The sequence below is a fragment of the Tenrec ecaudatus genome, chromosome 10 (genome assembly GCF_050624435.1).
Source record: "Tenrec ecaudatus isolate mTenEca1 chromosome 10, mTenEca1.hap1, whole genome shotgun sequence".
NCBI lineage: Eukaryota > Metazoa > Chordata > Mammalia > Afrosoricida > Tenrecidae > Tenrec > Tenrec ecaudatus.
In genome coordinates this window covers 74,736,018-74,752,224 of record NC_134539.1, presented here as the reverse complement: position 1 = coordinate 74,752,224, position 16,207 = coordinate 74,736,018, and the positions used below count along the sequence as shown (strand labels likewise).

At 38.7% G+C, this 16,207-nt stretch overlaps 1 protein-coding gene across 2 annotated transcripts in view; it reads right to left on the bottom strand.

Annotated features, from left to right (window-relative positions):
* SETX (senataxin) overlaps positions 1-16,207 on the bottom strand; it is a 106,025-nt gene that overhangs the window by 65,458 nt on the left and 24,360 nt on the right. For both annotated transcript variants that reach the window (XM_075560584.1, XM_075560585.1), the window contains 4 exons: positions 5,263-5,482; positions 4,226-4,345; positions 670-841; positions 468-555 (listed from right to left, as the gene is read on the bottom strand). In XM_075560584.1, the coding sequence (XP_075416699.1) occupies positions 468-555; positions 670-841; positions 4,226-4,345; positions 5,263-5,482 (600 nt within the window). The remainder of the gene's footprint in view (positions 1-467; positions 556-669; positions 842-4,225; positions 4,346-5,262; positions 5,483-16,207) is intronic.

Here is a 16,207-nt window from a genome sequence, read left to right as displayed (position 1 = left end):
CCCTATGACAGATTTTTAATATGCAATTAAAAAAAGAAGTTATTTCTCAATTTTACTATTTTGGCCTAATATATATATATATATATATATATATATATATATATATATATATAAATATATAAATATACATACACCCAAGAAACTAAAATCCTAAATTGAATTGAGGCTCAGATTTCATGGAAAATCAATTTTGACCACCCTCCACGCACACTGGCCTTTCCATTTCTGGCTTTGGTTTCTAGACATGTGACGTATCTCCCTATAGCCTTTAGCGTTTCCCACCCTCCTTAAATGCACTTAAAGATTGATTTTCCAAAATCCTACTTTCCCCTTACAATCAGATTTGTTCAGTCAGGGGCCTTTATGCAATAGTTAATTCCTATATTATGAAATTAGAAATTCAACGAGTTAAGCATAACATCATCAAGACAACAGAAAATCATCTGAATTTTCCAAATGTTTTATACCTTTTTTGTCTTTTCAGGATTGAAATTGTACACAATCTGGCTACAAGTTACCATATCATCCAAATATGTCTCTGGTTCTAACTTGGTCCTTAAATGATAAGAATAAACAGAAATTACTAAAACGAAGACAAAAATCTTAATTGAGTTTCAACAGATTTGATCAAAGAGACTATTTTTAAATCCTGGCAATCACTGAACTCACTTCACAGAGCTCTTCCGTATATTTTTGATCTCTCTGTTGTAGCTCACATTGTTGATAATGGTCTGAAATGCCTCAATAGGATCAATAAGTTGACCCCAAACCTTAGATCCAAGACGATCCAGAATCACCATGAAACAGTGTAATGCTGGCCAGAAAGGGTCCACACTGTCATCTGAAATACAATGGAATAATGGCTGAATTACAAAACAATCAGAAAAAGAAACGAAACATTCTTCACAACTAGGTAGCACCAAAACTGAAAGCAAAACAGCATTTAAAATACAACCTGCTAACCTGTAGAAACAGGTTTTTAAAAGTTGGAGAAATTAAAAGTTGGACTAAATTGTTTTACGTGTGCTTTTTTCCCAAGAAATGCTGTAATCTATTAACAATTTTAAGTGGCAAAAAAAATCTCACAAAAATTGAGCATCTAGGCATACATAACTTTTGCCACACCTGAAACAATCTTTCTGTTTCTCAACACCCCCCAGTACTTTATACTTCAATAACTAGTACACTGGTAGGGAAAGAGACAAAGAAAGACGGTGTTTACAGCTTTCAACAAAGCCTATGACACAAGAAATGGTACTTTAGTATATTTCCACATTGTGTGTGCCATGAGGCTAGTGTAAAGGACTAAATCCCTTAGCTAGTGTGCTAGCACAAATCCAGTCTTCATCCACTCATATCTCAAAAACTAAGATTTCTACTTTCATCCACTGCCTTCAAGTTGTGACTCAAGAGTCCCTGTATGACAGAGTACAACTGCCCCTGTAGGTTTCCAAAACTATAAATAATTACAAGAGTAAAATGCCTTATTTTTCTCCTGTGGAACAGCTGGTGGAGCCAAACGGTTGGCCTTAAAGTTAACCTAAAATGTAACCCACTATACTACCAGAGCAAGAATTCTCATTATTCTCAAGTTCTTACCTCAAAGTCCTTCCCTCTTCTTTATCAGAAAACAATGGCAAGATTCTGTCCTACTCAAAAATCCCTAAAAGCTCAAATAAAAACAAACCCAAACTTAGGAAGTGGCTTTAATCAGAAAGACAAAACTACTGTCATAGGGAGAAATTTCACTCTCAAGAAATCGGCAAAGCTAAGAAACCCAACACCATCTAGTCAGTCACTACTATGTAGGGTTTCTGCAGCCGTGAGTCTTTATGGAGCAGACAGTCTCATCAATCTCCCTCAGAGCAGCTGGTAGCTTTAACCCACCGACTCTTAGAAGCACTACTAGGCCTCCATCTAGAAACAACGCAGAAAAAAAGCTTCTTTTACATAGAAGGAGTAGACAAAATGTTAACAGAAGGTTTTAAGGGAAATTGGACAAGCAAAGGGAAATGATCAGAGGAGCCCGACAGGAAGTGTCCCTCACTATGTGCGGCATAAATTGATAATGGGATCATCCCACATTTTAATGCTTGCTCAGGCTGAGGGTCAAGCAGAGGTCAGGGGCGTATAGGAGAAGCTTGACTCAAACTGATAAAGACAAAGCCCAACCCAACGTAAACCCATGTCTTCCAAATAGATTGACTCATAGCAAACCTATTAGAGGGTTTCTAAGACTATGACGGCCTCAGCCTTCTTGTGAGGAGCTGCTGGTAGGTTTGAACCACCAACTTTGCAGTTAGCAGCCCAACACCTCGCCCACAGGGTAAGAAAAAGACAATACTGAACAATGAATCAAAAGTCTAGCAAGAAAATTCAGTCTTCAGTCAAGCACCTACTGAGCTTGCTCTACTGTTACTTTCCAGCTTTTTTTCCCACTCCTGTAACCTTACCCAATCCACAGCAAAAAAAAAGATCACTTATCTTTTCCCAAATAAGCCTTAGAATGCCCTACTACAACTGCCTGTCAAAATCCTACCTATTGTTAAAGTCCAGGTTAAAGAGTTCAGTAATCTCTGAGGTATGAGCTTAACTGACAAGGTCTACTCCTCCATGGTCTGTGTTCTTATTCTCCTCAGGACTCTCAGATTCTCGGCCTCTTTTTATTTTGCAGGGAGTTGTGAATATGACTGGAGGAAGCCATTTTGATTTTGTAAACACGATTGCAGTCATTTGGATTTTCAATCAGTCATATTTGAGATGAACCAATTCTGTGAAGTGTTTTATATATTTTATCATCGTATGCTTTCATTGCTTCTCAAGCTTGAAATCTCAATTACTATTTAAAACGCTGCTTGAGGTAGATTTCACCCTCCAGCTTTCCTGGATATTGTATAAGATTAGTAAGAGGCAGCCAGCTGGAAAGATGATGTCAATGTAACACATAGAGAACTTTTTATGTACTGTGTTTTATTGCTTTCTACGGCCTGTCATATAGCCTAAAAATTATAGCCCATCTGGATATAATACATGATTATTATTATTAGAGAAACTATCAATGTTGTTTGGGAATTTAAATGAGTTGAGCATCTGCCAAACAGCCTTTGTTGCCATTTCCCAGCTTCCTGAAAGTTTTTCTTTCTCTGTTCCACTTGAAGTAGTTACTTCATAATTAAGCTCAATCCTTCCAAGGCTTGGACCCGATATTTGAGGTTAGCAGCATCAGTCATTTATACATTTTTCCTCATATATTTTTGTAGTATTCACTAGAGCTAACACAGTAAAATTTTTAACAAGTAAGTCAGTTAGGTGAATACAAATATGAAAGATTTCTTAAAGAGGTAAATTTATATTTTGATAGTTCAGGGAACTGAATTTACATAAAGACATAAGTATATGTGCAAGGCACACATAACAAATAGTAAATGCTGGCAAATGAGATAGTTAATAGCCTTTACCAGGAATAATCTAGGTAGAACATACCCTGCTATCAAAAAAAACCCACAAATATATTAACATGTTTCTTTTAGAATCTGCTACCATTGAGTTCATAGCAACATTCAAATGGCTTGAAAAGAAATGAAGTGAGAAAAGATCATTTTTCAAAGGATTTGGTATGGTTAGTCTTTGCTGATCCATTCCTTCATTTAAAAAGATTAGAAATAACATACATATCCTCCTTCATCAGCTTAATAATCAGTAAATGAACGTTGGGGTCAAGTAGTAAACATGGTTACACAGTTTAGACCCCATTTTAAAACTACATTGCTCAGTGCTGTCCAGGAGAACTTTCTGTTGTCCGTGAAAACGTTTGTATCTTGTGTGTGCAATGCAACAGTCACTAGGCACATGCGGCTAGTGGTTACCAGAGTGAACAAGGCAGAAATGAGCCACGCAGAAAAACCGAGGCAGTGCAACAAGGAAAGCTACCATGTAACATTTCTCTCTCCAAAGCTGTCATCTTGATTCTACCAAGAGCTGGGATTTTCACCAGGAACAATTGGGCTATTTTCCTGAGCTTAAGCCCATTCTTCTAGAAAAGGGAAAGTGTTCTAGTAAACCCTAAAGGTGCTTTACATGTGAAATTCTGAACCTATGATCTAAAACTGTAAAACATTAACAATTCTAATGTCATTCTCTACACAACAAATGCACAATCCTGAAGTGACCCACGAAATTCAAAATTGTACAAAGTATTAACATTTATTTAGCAAAGAAAGTGTACCATCTGATTGTCTCTCCATAGTGTGAAGTATTGATTGCATAAAATCATTTTGTTTGTCTGAACCCAACAGTAGAGAATCCATGGCTTGTTCTTCAAGAATAGTCAGCAACATGCAAATACCTGGAAGATCATGTATAGTTTTCTTAGGTTAACATAAAAAGCAAACATACTACTTCAAATCCTTCTCTGATTTAATTGGCCCAAGAAAAATAAGGTAGGAAGAACAAGCAAAATAGTATCTAGTTGCTCAAATATATTAAGTCTGAGATATTTATCATTATCAAAATACCAAATGGCGATACTGGGAGGGCGGAGGGAGGGTAGGGTAGAAAGAGGGAACCAATTACAAGTATCTACATATAACCTCCTCCCTGGGGGATGGACAACACAAAAGTGGGTGAAGGGAGACGTCGGACAGTGCAAGATATGACAAAATAATAATTTATAAATTATCAAGGGTTCATGAGGGAGGGGGGAGTGAGGAGGGAGGGGGAAAAATGAGGAGCTGATGCCCAGGGCTTAAGTGGAGAGTAAATGTTTTGAGAATGATGAGGGCAATGAATGTACAAATGTGCTTTACACAATTGATGTATGTATGGATTGTGACAGGAGTCGTATGAGCCCCCAATAAAATGATTTAAAATTAAAAGAAAAAGAGAAAAAAATCAAAATACCATATTCAAGGCTTTAGACAGATTGGATTGCCAAGGAGAAAGTGGTACTAACTTTGATGGAAAACAATTTGCAAGTTAACTACCACATTATCTAATGTATAAAAGTCCACCAAATTTAAGGTGACTTTCATGTATTAACCATTGTCTCATGTATGCACCATTATTTCACATACTACTGAAAGAAAACTCAGCATTAACTTAAGATGTGTTCACTGAGATACTTGGAATAAATGAAATTATCTTGAGCCTGTGTAGAATTTACTGAAATCCTTTGTTTCACAAACATTTTTTTCACGAAGTTGTAGCTTTCTCTGCAGAATACTCTGCAGAACTGCATGAAATCCATATAGGTGCAACACTCACCCAGCCAATAGTTTTTGTAGTTAGTAGTATCATACATGTGCGATGGTAGAAGAATCAATTTGCCCTTCTCCAGGACAGAAGAAGTATAAATGTCTGGACTTTCTAAAAGTCCCAACTCAATGACTTTAAAAAGGCATGTTAAAACCTCCTGCAAGTCATAGTAATCATCTCTGTCCACTTTTCCCAGGTTTCTTGCAGTCAGGATAGCCCAACGCCGAACCTACATGCAAAGTACAATGTAATACATCCGTTATTTCACTCGGTCAGTCACTACATAAAGCATGATCAAGAAGATTTGTAAAAGCATTTAACAAGGTATCAATGATGCAACATGTGGATCTTATTTGAACAAACCAACCCTAATAAGTCATAATTAATAAATCATTCATGAAACAATCATTTCCAATCATTAAAACACTGACTGGAAATATATTAAGGAATTATTAATATCTTGGGTTTGGTAACAGGATCGCATTTATGGTTCCTTTAAAAAGCTCCATATTTTTAAAAATTACATCCTATTTATGGGTGAAAGGCTCTGAGGTTTAAGATTTGCTTCAAAAAATGAGTGACAGTATTATATTAACGTTAAACTTATTGATGATGACAACTGTACAGTGCCTATGAAAGAAAATATCCCTATTCTTGGGAAATATAATTGTTAAGTATTACGGTTAAAGGACCATGATGCATGAAAATTACTTTTTAGGTTCCTAAACTTCACTGGAACCATCACGGGGCAACCTGGTACAACTACAGACCCCTGGGCTCCTCCCCATGGCAATTCAGATTCATTAGGATGCAAACACAGCCCAAGGATCCATAGTTTCACCAAGTCTCCAGTTGATTCCAAAGTTTGGGAATTTAGGCTCTAATGGTTCAGGGACAAATTACATAGTTATTTGAAAACACATGATAACACAGAGAGAAACTGTTAACAACTTGGAAACCAGGTAAAATGTACCTAAGTGTTTTTTACTGTTTCAGTCTTAAAATTTTTCTAAAAGTATTTTCAAATACAAAGCTGAAAGCAAAAGTTAAAGGTGCATGTGGTGTGGTATTTGGAGCTTTGCTGCCTGTATACATCCCAGGCACCACTTATTATGACTAAGTCTTTTGATTCCGTTTCTTCATTTATAAGATATAAATATAACCTAACTCTTAAGAGTTGATATACAGTTTATATGAATTAGAACAAAGGAAAATCTGTTCATGACATATTGTAACTTGAATATTCACTAGTACTTAAAGCCTTTACCCAAAATAGCAGTAACTCATATAAGACTTATTATCACTATCAAAATATTAAAAGGCTAGCATTAATTTTTGAGTGAATAAAGACTTGTTAGTATTGAAAGATCCCAGCTTTTTATTAATCTTTCATGCTCTTCCCAACCCTTAGTTTTGGTTGTCTTAGGAATAGTTCTCTAAGTATATGTTTCTAGGTCAATAGTATTTTTCTGGCTTATGAAAAAAAGCTAGGTCTATGGCCACAGCACCCTGAACTCCATCAGAAGAAAATGGGTCCCTTGTCTTCTGGGTTATTTGTGGTTAGCTGTCAAGCTCATTGAGGCTCCATAAAAAGTAGTCCTTTCTCTGATTTTCCTGAGGCACTACAATGTATTTAGATGAAGATCTGCCCTTTACGTCTCTGGCTTTGAATGTGCTATACATCTTTGTCTGTGCCTTTCAGACTTTGAAAATTAACCAGTATGATCATCTCTTCCTCATCCCTTCTCCTTTCCTCTGGGAACCTATGTTAAACTTCACCATATCCTCCATGTCTAACACTTTTTCCCTCCATCTCTTTGGCTCTCTGTATTTCATCCTAGGTTACCTGTTTGACCAGCCTTTAAGTTTATTAAGTCTCTCTTTAGCAAACACCCAGTCATCTAACCCATCTAAGAAGTTTTCACTTTGTGTTTCTCACTTTTAGATATTCTACTACTTTAGCCCTAGAAACACTCCTCCTGGTCTGTTGGTAAATTTTCCAGTGCCTCTTTTAAGTATTTTCTACTCTGCATCTAATAAGTCTGTTCTAGAAAATTCCTTGTTATGTTTACTGTTATTTCTGTTCACAGAGTCATTTTCCTTTCTTTTTTTTAATAATTATTTTTCTTTTTTTGGTTAGTCTTGGCAACTTTAGTTGGGACAGATATGAAAGAATTTGGCAGACTCAATTAAGACTGACAGGTTTAGATCTGTTGAGGAGGGATCTGAACTTGGAAGAACTTGGCATCAATCCCCATGCTTAGGGTCAACAGATCTTAATCGAATGGGAAATCAAACTGTCTGGATTAACAGCTCATGGTGGAACCGCATTTGTATAGACTACTCATACCGACAGTGTCCAGAGTGCTGCGTCACTTGAAAATTTGATGTTACTAAATGCAATCACTTCATACCTCAGGGAGATGATTGACCATGTTTTACGTTCCTGTTTCTGTGGGTGTTTGTTTTCCTATCTTTCGTTTACTTGTTTTTGTTTGTTTTTTGGGGTCTGCTCATTGGTTTGTTGTTGTTGGGGTAGTTGGTCTTATGGGATTTTGATTGTATCATAATACAACCACCAAAATAAACCTTAGTCATGCATATCCCAGGGACAAGCAGATGGATTCTGGACCCCCAATGAACTCTAGCCCCAATTCAAGAAACAGTTAGTTCTGATATCATGGCCCTGCTTGGTACTAACCTTCATGAAATGTTCCCTAAAGATAAGGGTGCTACAGCAAAGTGTGGTGAAGAAACCAGATGGTGCCCACTATCAATCAGAATAGTGTTTGGGGTCTTAAAAGCTTATATTCAAACAAGCAGCCATCTAAGCGAGGAGTCAAGTAAAGTCCACAAGGAAGAAGCACATCAGACCAGCTTATGTGATTCAATGTGGGAAACAGAAGGATTTCTCCCAAGTTGTCTACCCCCCCCCCAAGTATATGCCAAACTTAGATGCTTGCGAATGACTATTCACTTCGAGGTCATCAGGAGATCAGGGGGCATTCTCCCTAAGAGCTATCAGCCATCTAGACCAAGTAGGCACCACTGTTTATCCCACAAGTAGGGTCCACTCCCTTCTGATAAGGAGAGTTGTCTGTTTCCTTGTAGGAGACACCAGAGAGGTCAAACCCGCCCCAGGATGACTAAGGCTAGGCTGCCATCATGAATCTAGGGTCCGCCCATCTTGTCCCATGTATATCCCTAGATCTTCCCATTCCTATGGGCACACCCCTAGCTCATCCCCTTCCTGTCACCCTTATGCCTATCATACATCCCCTTCCTATGATGTGTATGCCTACTGTACGGCCCCTTCTTGTGATGTGTGGTTACCTATAATGATGCCTCCCAGAAGGAGATATAACCCTGGGTTAGCAATAAAGTTGAGGCTCTCTGACCCGGGGGCTCTCCCCATGAGGACCACCAAGCGGGGGTGAGGTGAGCATGTTACCATGAATTGTGTCTAACTCCATTACTCTGATCTCTCCTCTACCTTTCATGCTATGACTTTACTATAATCTTTACTTATTATCACTGTACAATTATGCCTACTGGATCTGTGATGATTTGTGGGGGACCTACCTCTCCCCAGCATCCAAAGACAATAACAAAATTCAAACATGACAAAGGGAGAAGTATCAGAGCCTTAGCGAACACCCAATTTGTAGAAGGCTGTGGAGGACAGTGGGAGCCCAAAACTGATCTGCAGAGGATCTGGTCAGATTAAACCGCTGGTAGATCCCCTCTCTCCACAGGCAAGGGTCTCAAAGAGCTTTAATATCAGGTAGGGCTCATGTAATCGTGATTACAATAGATTGATACTTAGTCAGTTGGCCTCCCTTTTAGGTCACCCTGAAATTGCTCTAGGTGCTAATATTTCTTGCTTGTTCTCTGGCCTTTTAAATACTGATGGTGGTGGTCTTTTCTTTCTTACACATTACTTGTATTTGTATTTTTGTATTATTATTATTTTATCCTTACCACTTATTTTGTTTGCTTTTTGTTGTTTCTGGTGGGTTTTCCAGTTTGTATAGCACAGAAGAAGCAGATGTATAAATGCAAGGGTTTATAGAAGTTTATGGGGGTAAGGGAGAACACTAGGTGATTATACCCCTCATTTTAAAAGCGATTTAATCATGAAAAGTGTTCTAAAATCGATTGGAACAATGATTGTATAATTCTTCTTGATATGATTAAATTGTATGGCATGTGGATTCTATATCAATAACATTTTTTAAAAAAACATTTTTTTTAGAAAAAGAGTGTGCCACTATAAAGAGGATTTGGAATGACTTCTGCTATGTAACTCAGACCAAATATGTAAGGCAAACATGAAGGTCTAAGTCATTTGAAGGCTTTGGCTCTTTCCCCCCTTCTTTAGTGGGTCATTTTTTACTACACCTGAGGGGATAACCCTTTCAAAGGTCTCAGCTTAATAATAGAGCTCATCCCACTCCATGCCTCGAAATCTTGTTTAACATCAATTGGTAAGGCCAATGTAAACTTTGGCTAACCCTCTCAGGGCAGCTACAGCTTCCCCCTTCCCCCCATTTACCTGGTTCCCCAATCCCTGATAAGTTTTTGGACTCTGCAAAGACATACACATCTATTACATTCTTGACTTCTTTGATTAGAATCTAAAATCCTGCAATATTTTATCTGAAGCTTTTACATTATTGAGTAGCAGCAGTGTTTTTCAGTTTATATGGCCACTAGAATGCCAAAAATAAAGAGTCCCAGCAGCATTTTTGTTTATTTAATTTCCCTGGTGGCATTCTAAGGAAATCTCAGAATTAGATTAAGTACAACCGTTGGTCTGTATATGGGCCATTTAAAAACGAATAATGCAACTCACATCTACAAACTTGCCATCTGAAACAAAAAGTAGGACCCCTTCACCCTCTTCACAACTGAGTTAAACACCTTGAAGTTCCCATTCTTCCTTTTTTTAAAAAAAAAATCAGTAAGCGCAACTGCACATATTCTTAGCATTATTTTGTTTTTAATTTCATGAAAAAAAAAACTTCTTGCTACATATAATTTTGGGTGACATTTTTTCACTCTACGTAACTAAGTTTCATCCATTTTGATTTAAGTTGGCAGTTTGATCTGATTGCTATTCATTTATGTGACTGTTCCAGTTTATTCACTAGTCCTCCCATTGATAAGCATTTGTGTAGGTGAGTGATGTTCTATGGCATTTATATTGTATGCTTTCTGCTAACTATGTTCAAGCTTTCCCAAGTTCATACCTAGGAATAAAAGTGCTCAAGGGTGACAGTAATAATGCCCAACTATTCCAAACTGACTGCATCAGTTTATATTTCTAACAGAAATATGAAAAGAGCCTACTGATTCACATCCTCTTGAATAATTATATTCTCAAGCACACAGGAATAAAAACGTTATCACTGTGGTCTTACCATTTTCTTGATCATTAATATCAAACACTCCTGTATAAGTTTATTTGTCACCGATATTTCTTGTTTCCGTAAATGCTTATCCAGGCTTTTTTTCCTTTGGGGTAGTGTTATTAATTTCCTTTCACTTAAGGCCATCAAGAAGTCACTTCTGAAGCAATCCTACACGACACGGTAAAACTCTGCCCCTTTCATGTTTCCAAGAATATAGAACTCTTTACAGGTGTAGAAAACCTCATCTTTTACCCTCAGAGCATCTGGTGATTCAAACTGCTGGACTTGGAGTTAGCAGTCTAACGCTTTCTTCTTTGATATTCAATAGGTCCTTACAATCTGACTCTACTTTTTTTTAATCCCGTATTATATTGAAATCTCTAAGTGTATCATTTATTTCAAGGCGTTTTAACCAGCACATATTTAAACTGTTATGTATCCTTGATGAATTCACCTTTTCTAATTATCGAGTAACTATCTTTACTCCTGTAATGTCTATTTGGATTGACATTCCAGCGTCACTAAAATATTTTAGGTTAGTATTTGTCTACTATAGTTTTCTGGATTAAGATGGCAGCCAGTCTGTGATACAAATCCAACAGCCACTGCTACCCTCCAAGAATGGACATGATAAAAAAAATTGCCTGGTTCAATTTTTCTGGTCCTTATCTCATCAATGTGGGTTTCTATGGAAACTTTTTCCTAAGCAAGTTTTTTTTCTTTCCTTTTTTACTTCGTTTTATTGGGGGCTCGTACAACTCTAATCACAATCCATACATCCATCGTGTCAAGCACATTTGTTGCCATCATCATTCTCAAAACATGTGCTTTCTACTTGAGACCTTGGTATCTGCTCTTCATTTTATCCCTTCCCTCTCAACCCCCACCACCCCCGATCCTATGTTTTGTGATTGTCATGTCCTTTAAGAAAATCTATCAAGATGGCCCTTTTGGAATCAAAATTAAGTAAGTCACCATGACTTTATGAACTGACCTTTTTGCCTTGAATGTAACTGGCAAAGCAGACCAGACCCCCTGGGAAACCACGGTCTTGACTGGACTTTCTTAATCATCTGGGAACTCTAAAACTTGTCCCTGGCCACAATTTGTTCCATAAAATTACTTTCATTAGAAGAATAAAAACTAATTGCCTACTGAGGAGGTGGGCAAAGGACCTGAACAGATGTTTCACAGGGGCAGAAATCCGAATAGCCAACAGACATATGAGAAAATGTTCCCCATCTTTAGCCATAAGATAAATGCAAATTAAAAAAAACAATGAGGTACCACCTAACACCCTCAAATGTCACCCAATTCAAAAAAATCAGTAAGTTAACAAGTGTTAGAGGGGCTGTGGGGAGACAGGAACTCTCATCCACTGCTGGTGGACTTCTAAGTATGTGCAGCCATTATGGAAATCGATCTGGCGATATCTAAAACAGATGGAAATCAAGTTACCTTACAACCCAGCAATCCCCCTACTGGGCATATACCGAGAAGAGGCAAAAAACAAACCAAGGCCAGACACCTGTACTCCAATGTTCATTGCGGCACAGTTCACAATTGCAAGGAGGTGGAAACAACCCAAATGTCCATCAACTGACGAGTGGATAAAAAAGCTGTGGTACATACATACAACGGAGTACTACGCATCGCTAAAAAGCAGTGATGAACGTATGAAGCACATTGCTGCATGGGAAGACCTGGAGGAAATCATGCTAAGCGAAGTAAGCCAAGCACAAAAGACCAAGTACAACATTGAGTCCACTGAGGTAAGCTTTAAAAAAAAATGCAAAAGGGAGCATAGGGATAAAGCTACTGTCTACAAACATTCCTGGAGTAAGGACCAGGTAGTATGGCAGGAGCCAGACCAAATCCAGGGATACATATTTTAGTCAACTAAAAAGGTGGTGGGAAAGGAATAAAACTGAAAAAGAAATGAGTCACAGGGGCACAGGGCACTAACCCACACAAGGGGAGGGTACTGTTTACATCTCCACAGGAAAAGAGGGACCAGACTTCAACCCAGTGCTCCAAGATGTGAAAGCAACATGCCGGAGTGGAGTAGGGAACCAGAGGAGAGGTCTGAGGAGACCGCCACAATCCCAACTACATGGACAGCTGCCCCTCCCCCAAGGAGAATTTATTTCAGAGGACATCACTGAATCCGCAGCTCCAGGAGAGGGACATGTCTGATCAGAGCACACGGGAGCAAATAAGGGGGACGAAGAGAGAGTGGAGCACATCCTGGGCCACCAAGCCTTGAGGACGGTACTACCGCTCAGAGCAAACCACATTGCCGGTCCGACTACGAGACACAACATCCCTCACTGACCCATAGCCCTACAGGGGGAAACACTGGACACACAGTGTGGGAATTCCACCCGATCTGATCCCACCACACTGAGGCAAAACACTAAGGAGTTGCAACAGAACAGCAAGGGGAACAGAGCAACGAAATCCCCAGGGAATACCAAAAATAGGCTTTGGGGCCAGGGCTTGGCCCCAACAGACTTGACTGGAAAACACTCCTAAAGGTCAACAAACAGTCCCTGAACTAACTACAAGCTTTTCTTTCTTGTGTTTTGTTGTTGGTGGTGTTGTTTTATTTATTGCTTTGTTTTGCTCTGTCTTGTTTTTGTGCATGTTATTATGTCCACAGGTTTGTCTAAATAAGATAGGCTGGATGAACAATCTACAGGAGAAAACAATGGGCCCCAGAGTTCAGGGGGACATGTTAGAGGGGGAGGTGGGAGGAAAAGTAGTGGTATAACAAACCCAGGGACAAGGGAACAACAAGTGATCCCAATCAGTGATGATGAGGGTGTAGGCCTGGTAGGGCATGATCAAGGGTAACCAAGAGGAATTACTAAAACCCAATGAAGACAGAGCATGACAGTGGGATAAGAGTTAAGTCAAAGGAAATAAGTGCAAAGGGCTAAGAGGCAAAGGGCATTTATACAGGCCTAAATAAAGGCATGTTCATGTGTAAATATATTTATATTTGAGATGGGGAAATAGATCTATGTGCATATATTTATATGTTTAGTAGCAGATGGACCTTGGGCCTCCACTCAAGTAGTCCCTCAATGCAGAATACTTTGTTCTATTAAACTGGCATTCTATGATGCTCACCTTTCCTGGCACAATCGCTGAAGATAAAGCAGGTCAATAAGCAAATGTGGTATAAAGATGATGGTGCCTAGCTATCAAAGGATATAGCATCTGGGGTCTTAAAGGCAAACAAGCGGCCATCTAGCTCAGAAGCAACAAAGCCCACAGGGAAGAAGCACACCAGCCTGTGCGATCACGAGGTGTCAAAGGGATCAGGTATCAGGCATCATCAGAACCAAAAATCCTATCATTGTGAATGAGGAAGAGTACAAAGTAGAGACCCAAAGCCCATCTGTAGGCAACTGGACACCCTCTTATAGAAGGGTCACCGGGAGGAGACAAGCCAGTCAAGGTGCAGTGTAGCAACCATGAAACATACAACTTTCCTCTAGTTCCTAAATGCTTCCCCCCCTCCTACACCCCCTCTATCATGATCTCAATTCTACCTTACAAATCTGGCTAGACCAGAGGATGTCCACTGGTACAGACAGGAACTCGAAACACAGGGATTCCAGGGCCAATGATACCTTCAGGACCAGTGCTGAGAGTGGAGCTACCGGGAGGGTGAAGGGAGGATGGGGTGGAATGGGGGAACCGATTACAAGGATCTACATATAACCTCCTCCCTGGGGGACGGAAAACAGAAAAGTGGGTGAAGGGAGACACTGGACAGTGTAAGATATGTCAAAATAATTAATAAATTATCAAAGGTGCATGAGGGAGGGGAGAGTGAGGAGGGAGGGGGAAAAATGAGGAGCTGATGCCAGGGGCTTAAGTGGAGAGCAAATGTTTTGGGAATGATGAGGGCAATGAATGCACAGATGTGCCTTACACAATTAATGTATCTATGGATTATGATAAGAGTTGTATGAGCCCCTACTAAAATTATTTTTAAAATTATTTTCATTAGCTTCAATCTTACATAAAAGATTGTTCGATCAGTTCTTTGAGCTAGCTTACATTCACACATTTTTTGGCAGCCATAGCGCCAAAAGCTTGCTGAGACCAACATGTTCGTTTAATATTGAAAATGCCAAACCACTTTGAGATCTCAACTTTAGTAGCTACCATATCCATTGGTTTCTGTATTTCAGCCAGAGTTTCTTCTCCAAGGATAAGTCTTCCCTCTCCTGGCTCATCTTTGAGGTCTTCCTGGCCTTCCTTTAAAACAGTGGTTCTCAACCTTCCTAATGCTGTGACCCTTTAACACAGTTCTTCATGTTGTGGTGATCCCCCAACCTTAAATTATTTTTGTTGCTACTTCATAACTGTAATTTTGCTGTTATGAATCAGGTGACCCCCGTTAAATGGTTGCGTGGCCCCCAAAAGAGTCGCGGCCCACAGGTTGAAAACCGCTACTTTAAACGCTTGATACTTGTAAAAAAAACTATTGTTTTATCTACGGGCAGCATTCTATAAACTTGGCACAAGGTCTCAATGATTCTCTAAAGTGGCCACTGGGTTTTGTTTTAAATTTTCTATTAGCCATCACCTCAAAAAAGTTCACAGAAAGCATCCTTCAGCCTAAAGGCACACTACTGAGACTAAGTCAAGTCTATTACTGAGAGAACTTGAGAACCTACTTTGCTTGGAATAAACCTGTGAATGAACAAATTGGAACCCTAATAGGCAATATTTTTAACTTACCCTTGTATCTTTGTATTCGGTTAAATCTTAGAACAAACTTCCTGAACTTGTCCTTGATGTTGTTAACAAGTTCACTATTATATGTCTACGGTTCTTCTCTCTTTTGTGACACACTTTATAAATCCTTGCCATCTGACATCATCTTTATTTCCACTTAATTTTTCATTCCCCCAAGTATTTCATCTCTCCCTAATTTTTTCTTTCTAAAATTTCTTCAGATCCAAATAATAGATGTTCCTTATTAACAATCTTAGCATTTATTTCTATTTTCTATCCTTTTCATTCTTAGGAGAATCTGGACTCCTAATTCAGCAACTGATGTTTTCAGCCATACCAAGGTTATTTATACCATCTCCTAAATCTTATCACTGTTTTAAATTTTTTCTACTTATCTTATAACTGCCTTTTTAATTCTTCTTTAATACTGTTCATTTCCTTTATCTATAGTATTTTAGCATATTCATTAAAAGTTTAAATTACTGGATAATTATCCTATTATTTCTGCTTCTTTTGAAATCTAGGTTCTTCCTATGTCTGTTATTTTGACCTGTGAATTTTCCTTCAGTCTAGCTGAGTCCCAATAACTTTAAGGGTAGGAGGCTACAAATTACAATATGACTTCTAAAGTTAGAGAATCATCATTTATTCCCAAAAGGAGCAATAGGAGAAGATACTACTAGATCAATTCCCAAGTCCTTAAAAGCCAAGAGCAGATAGTGTTGAAGGGGTCAATTGGCCCCTATCTGCTTGTCTCATGGTCTCACAATCACACCTCTTCC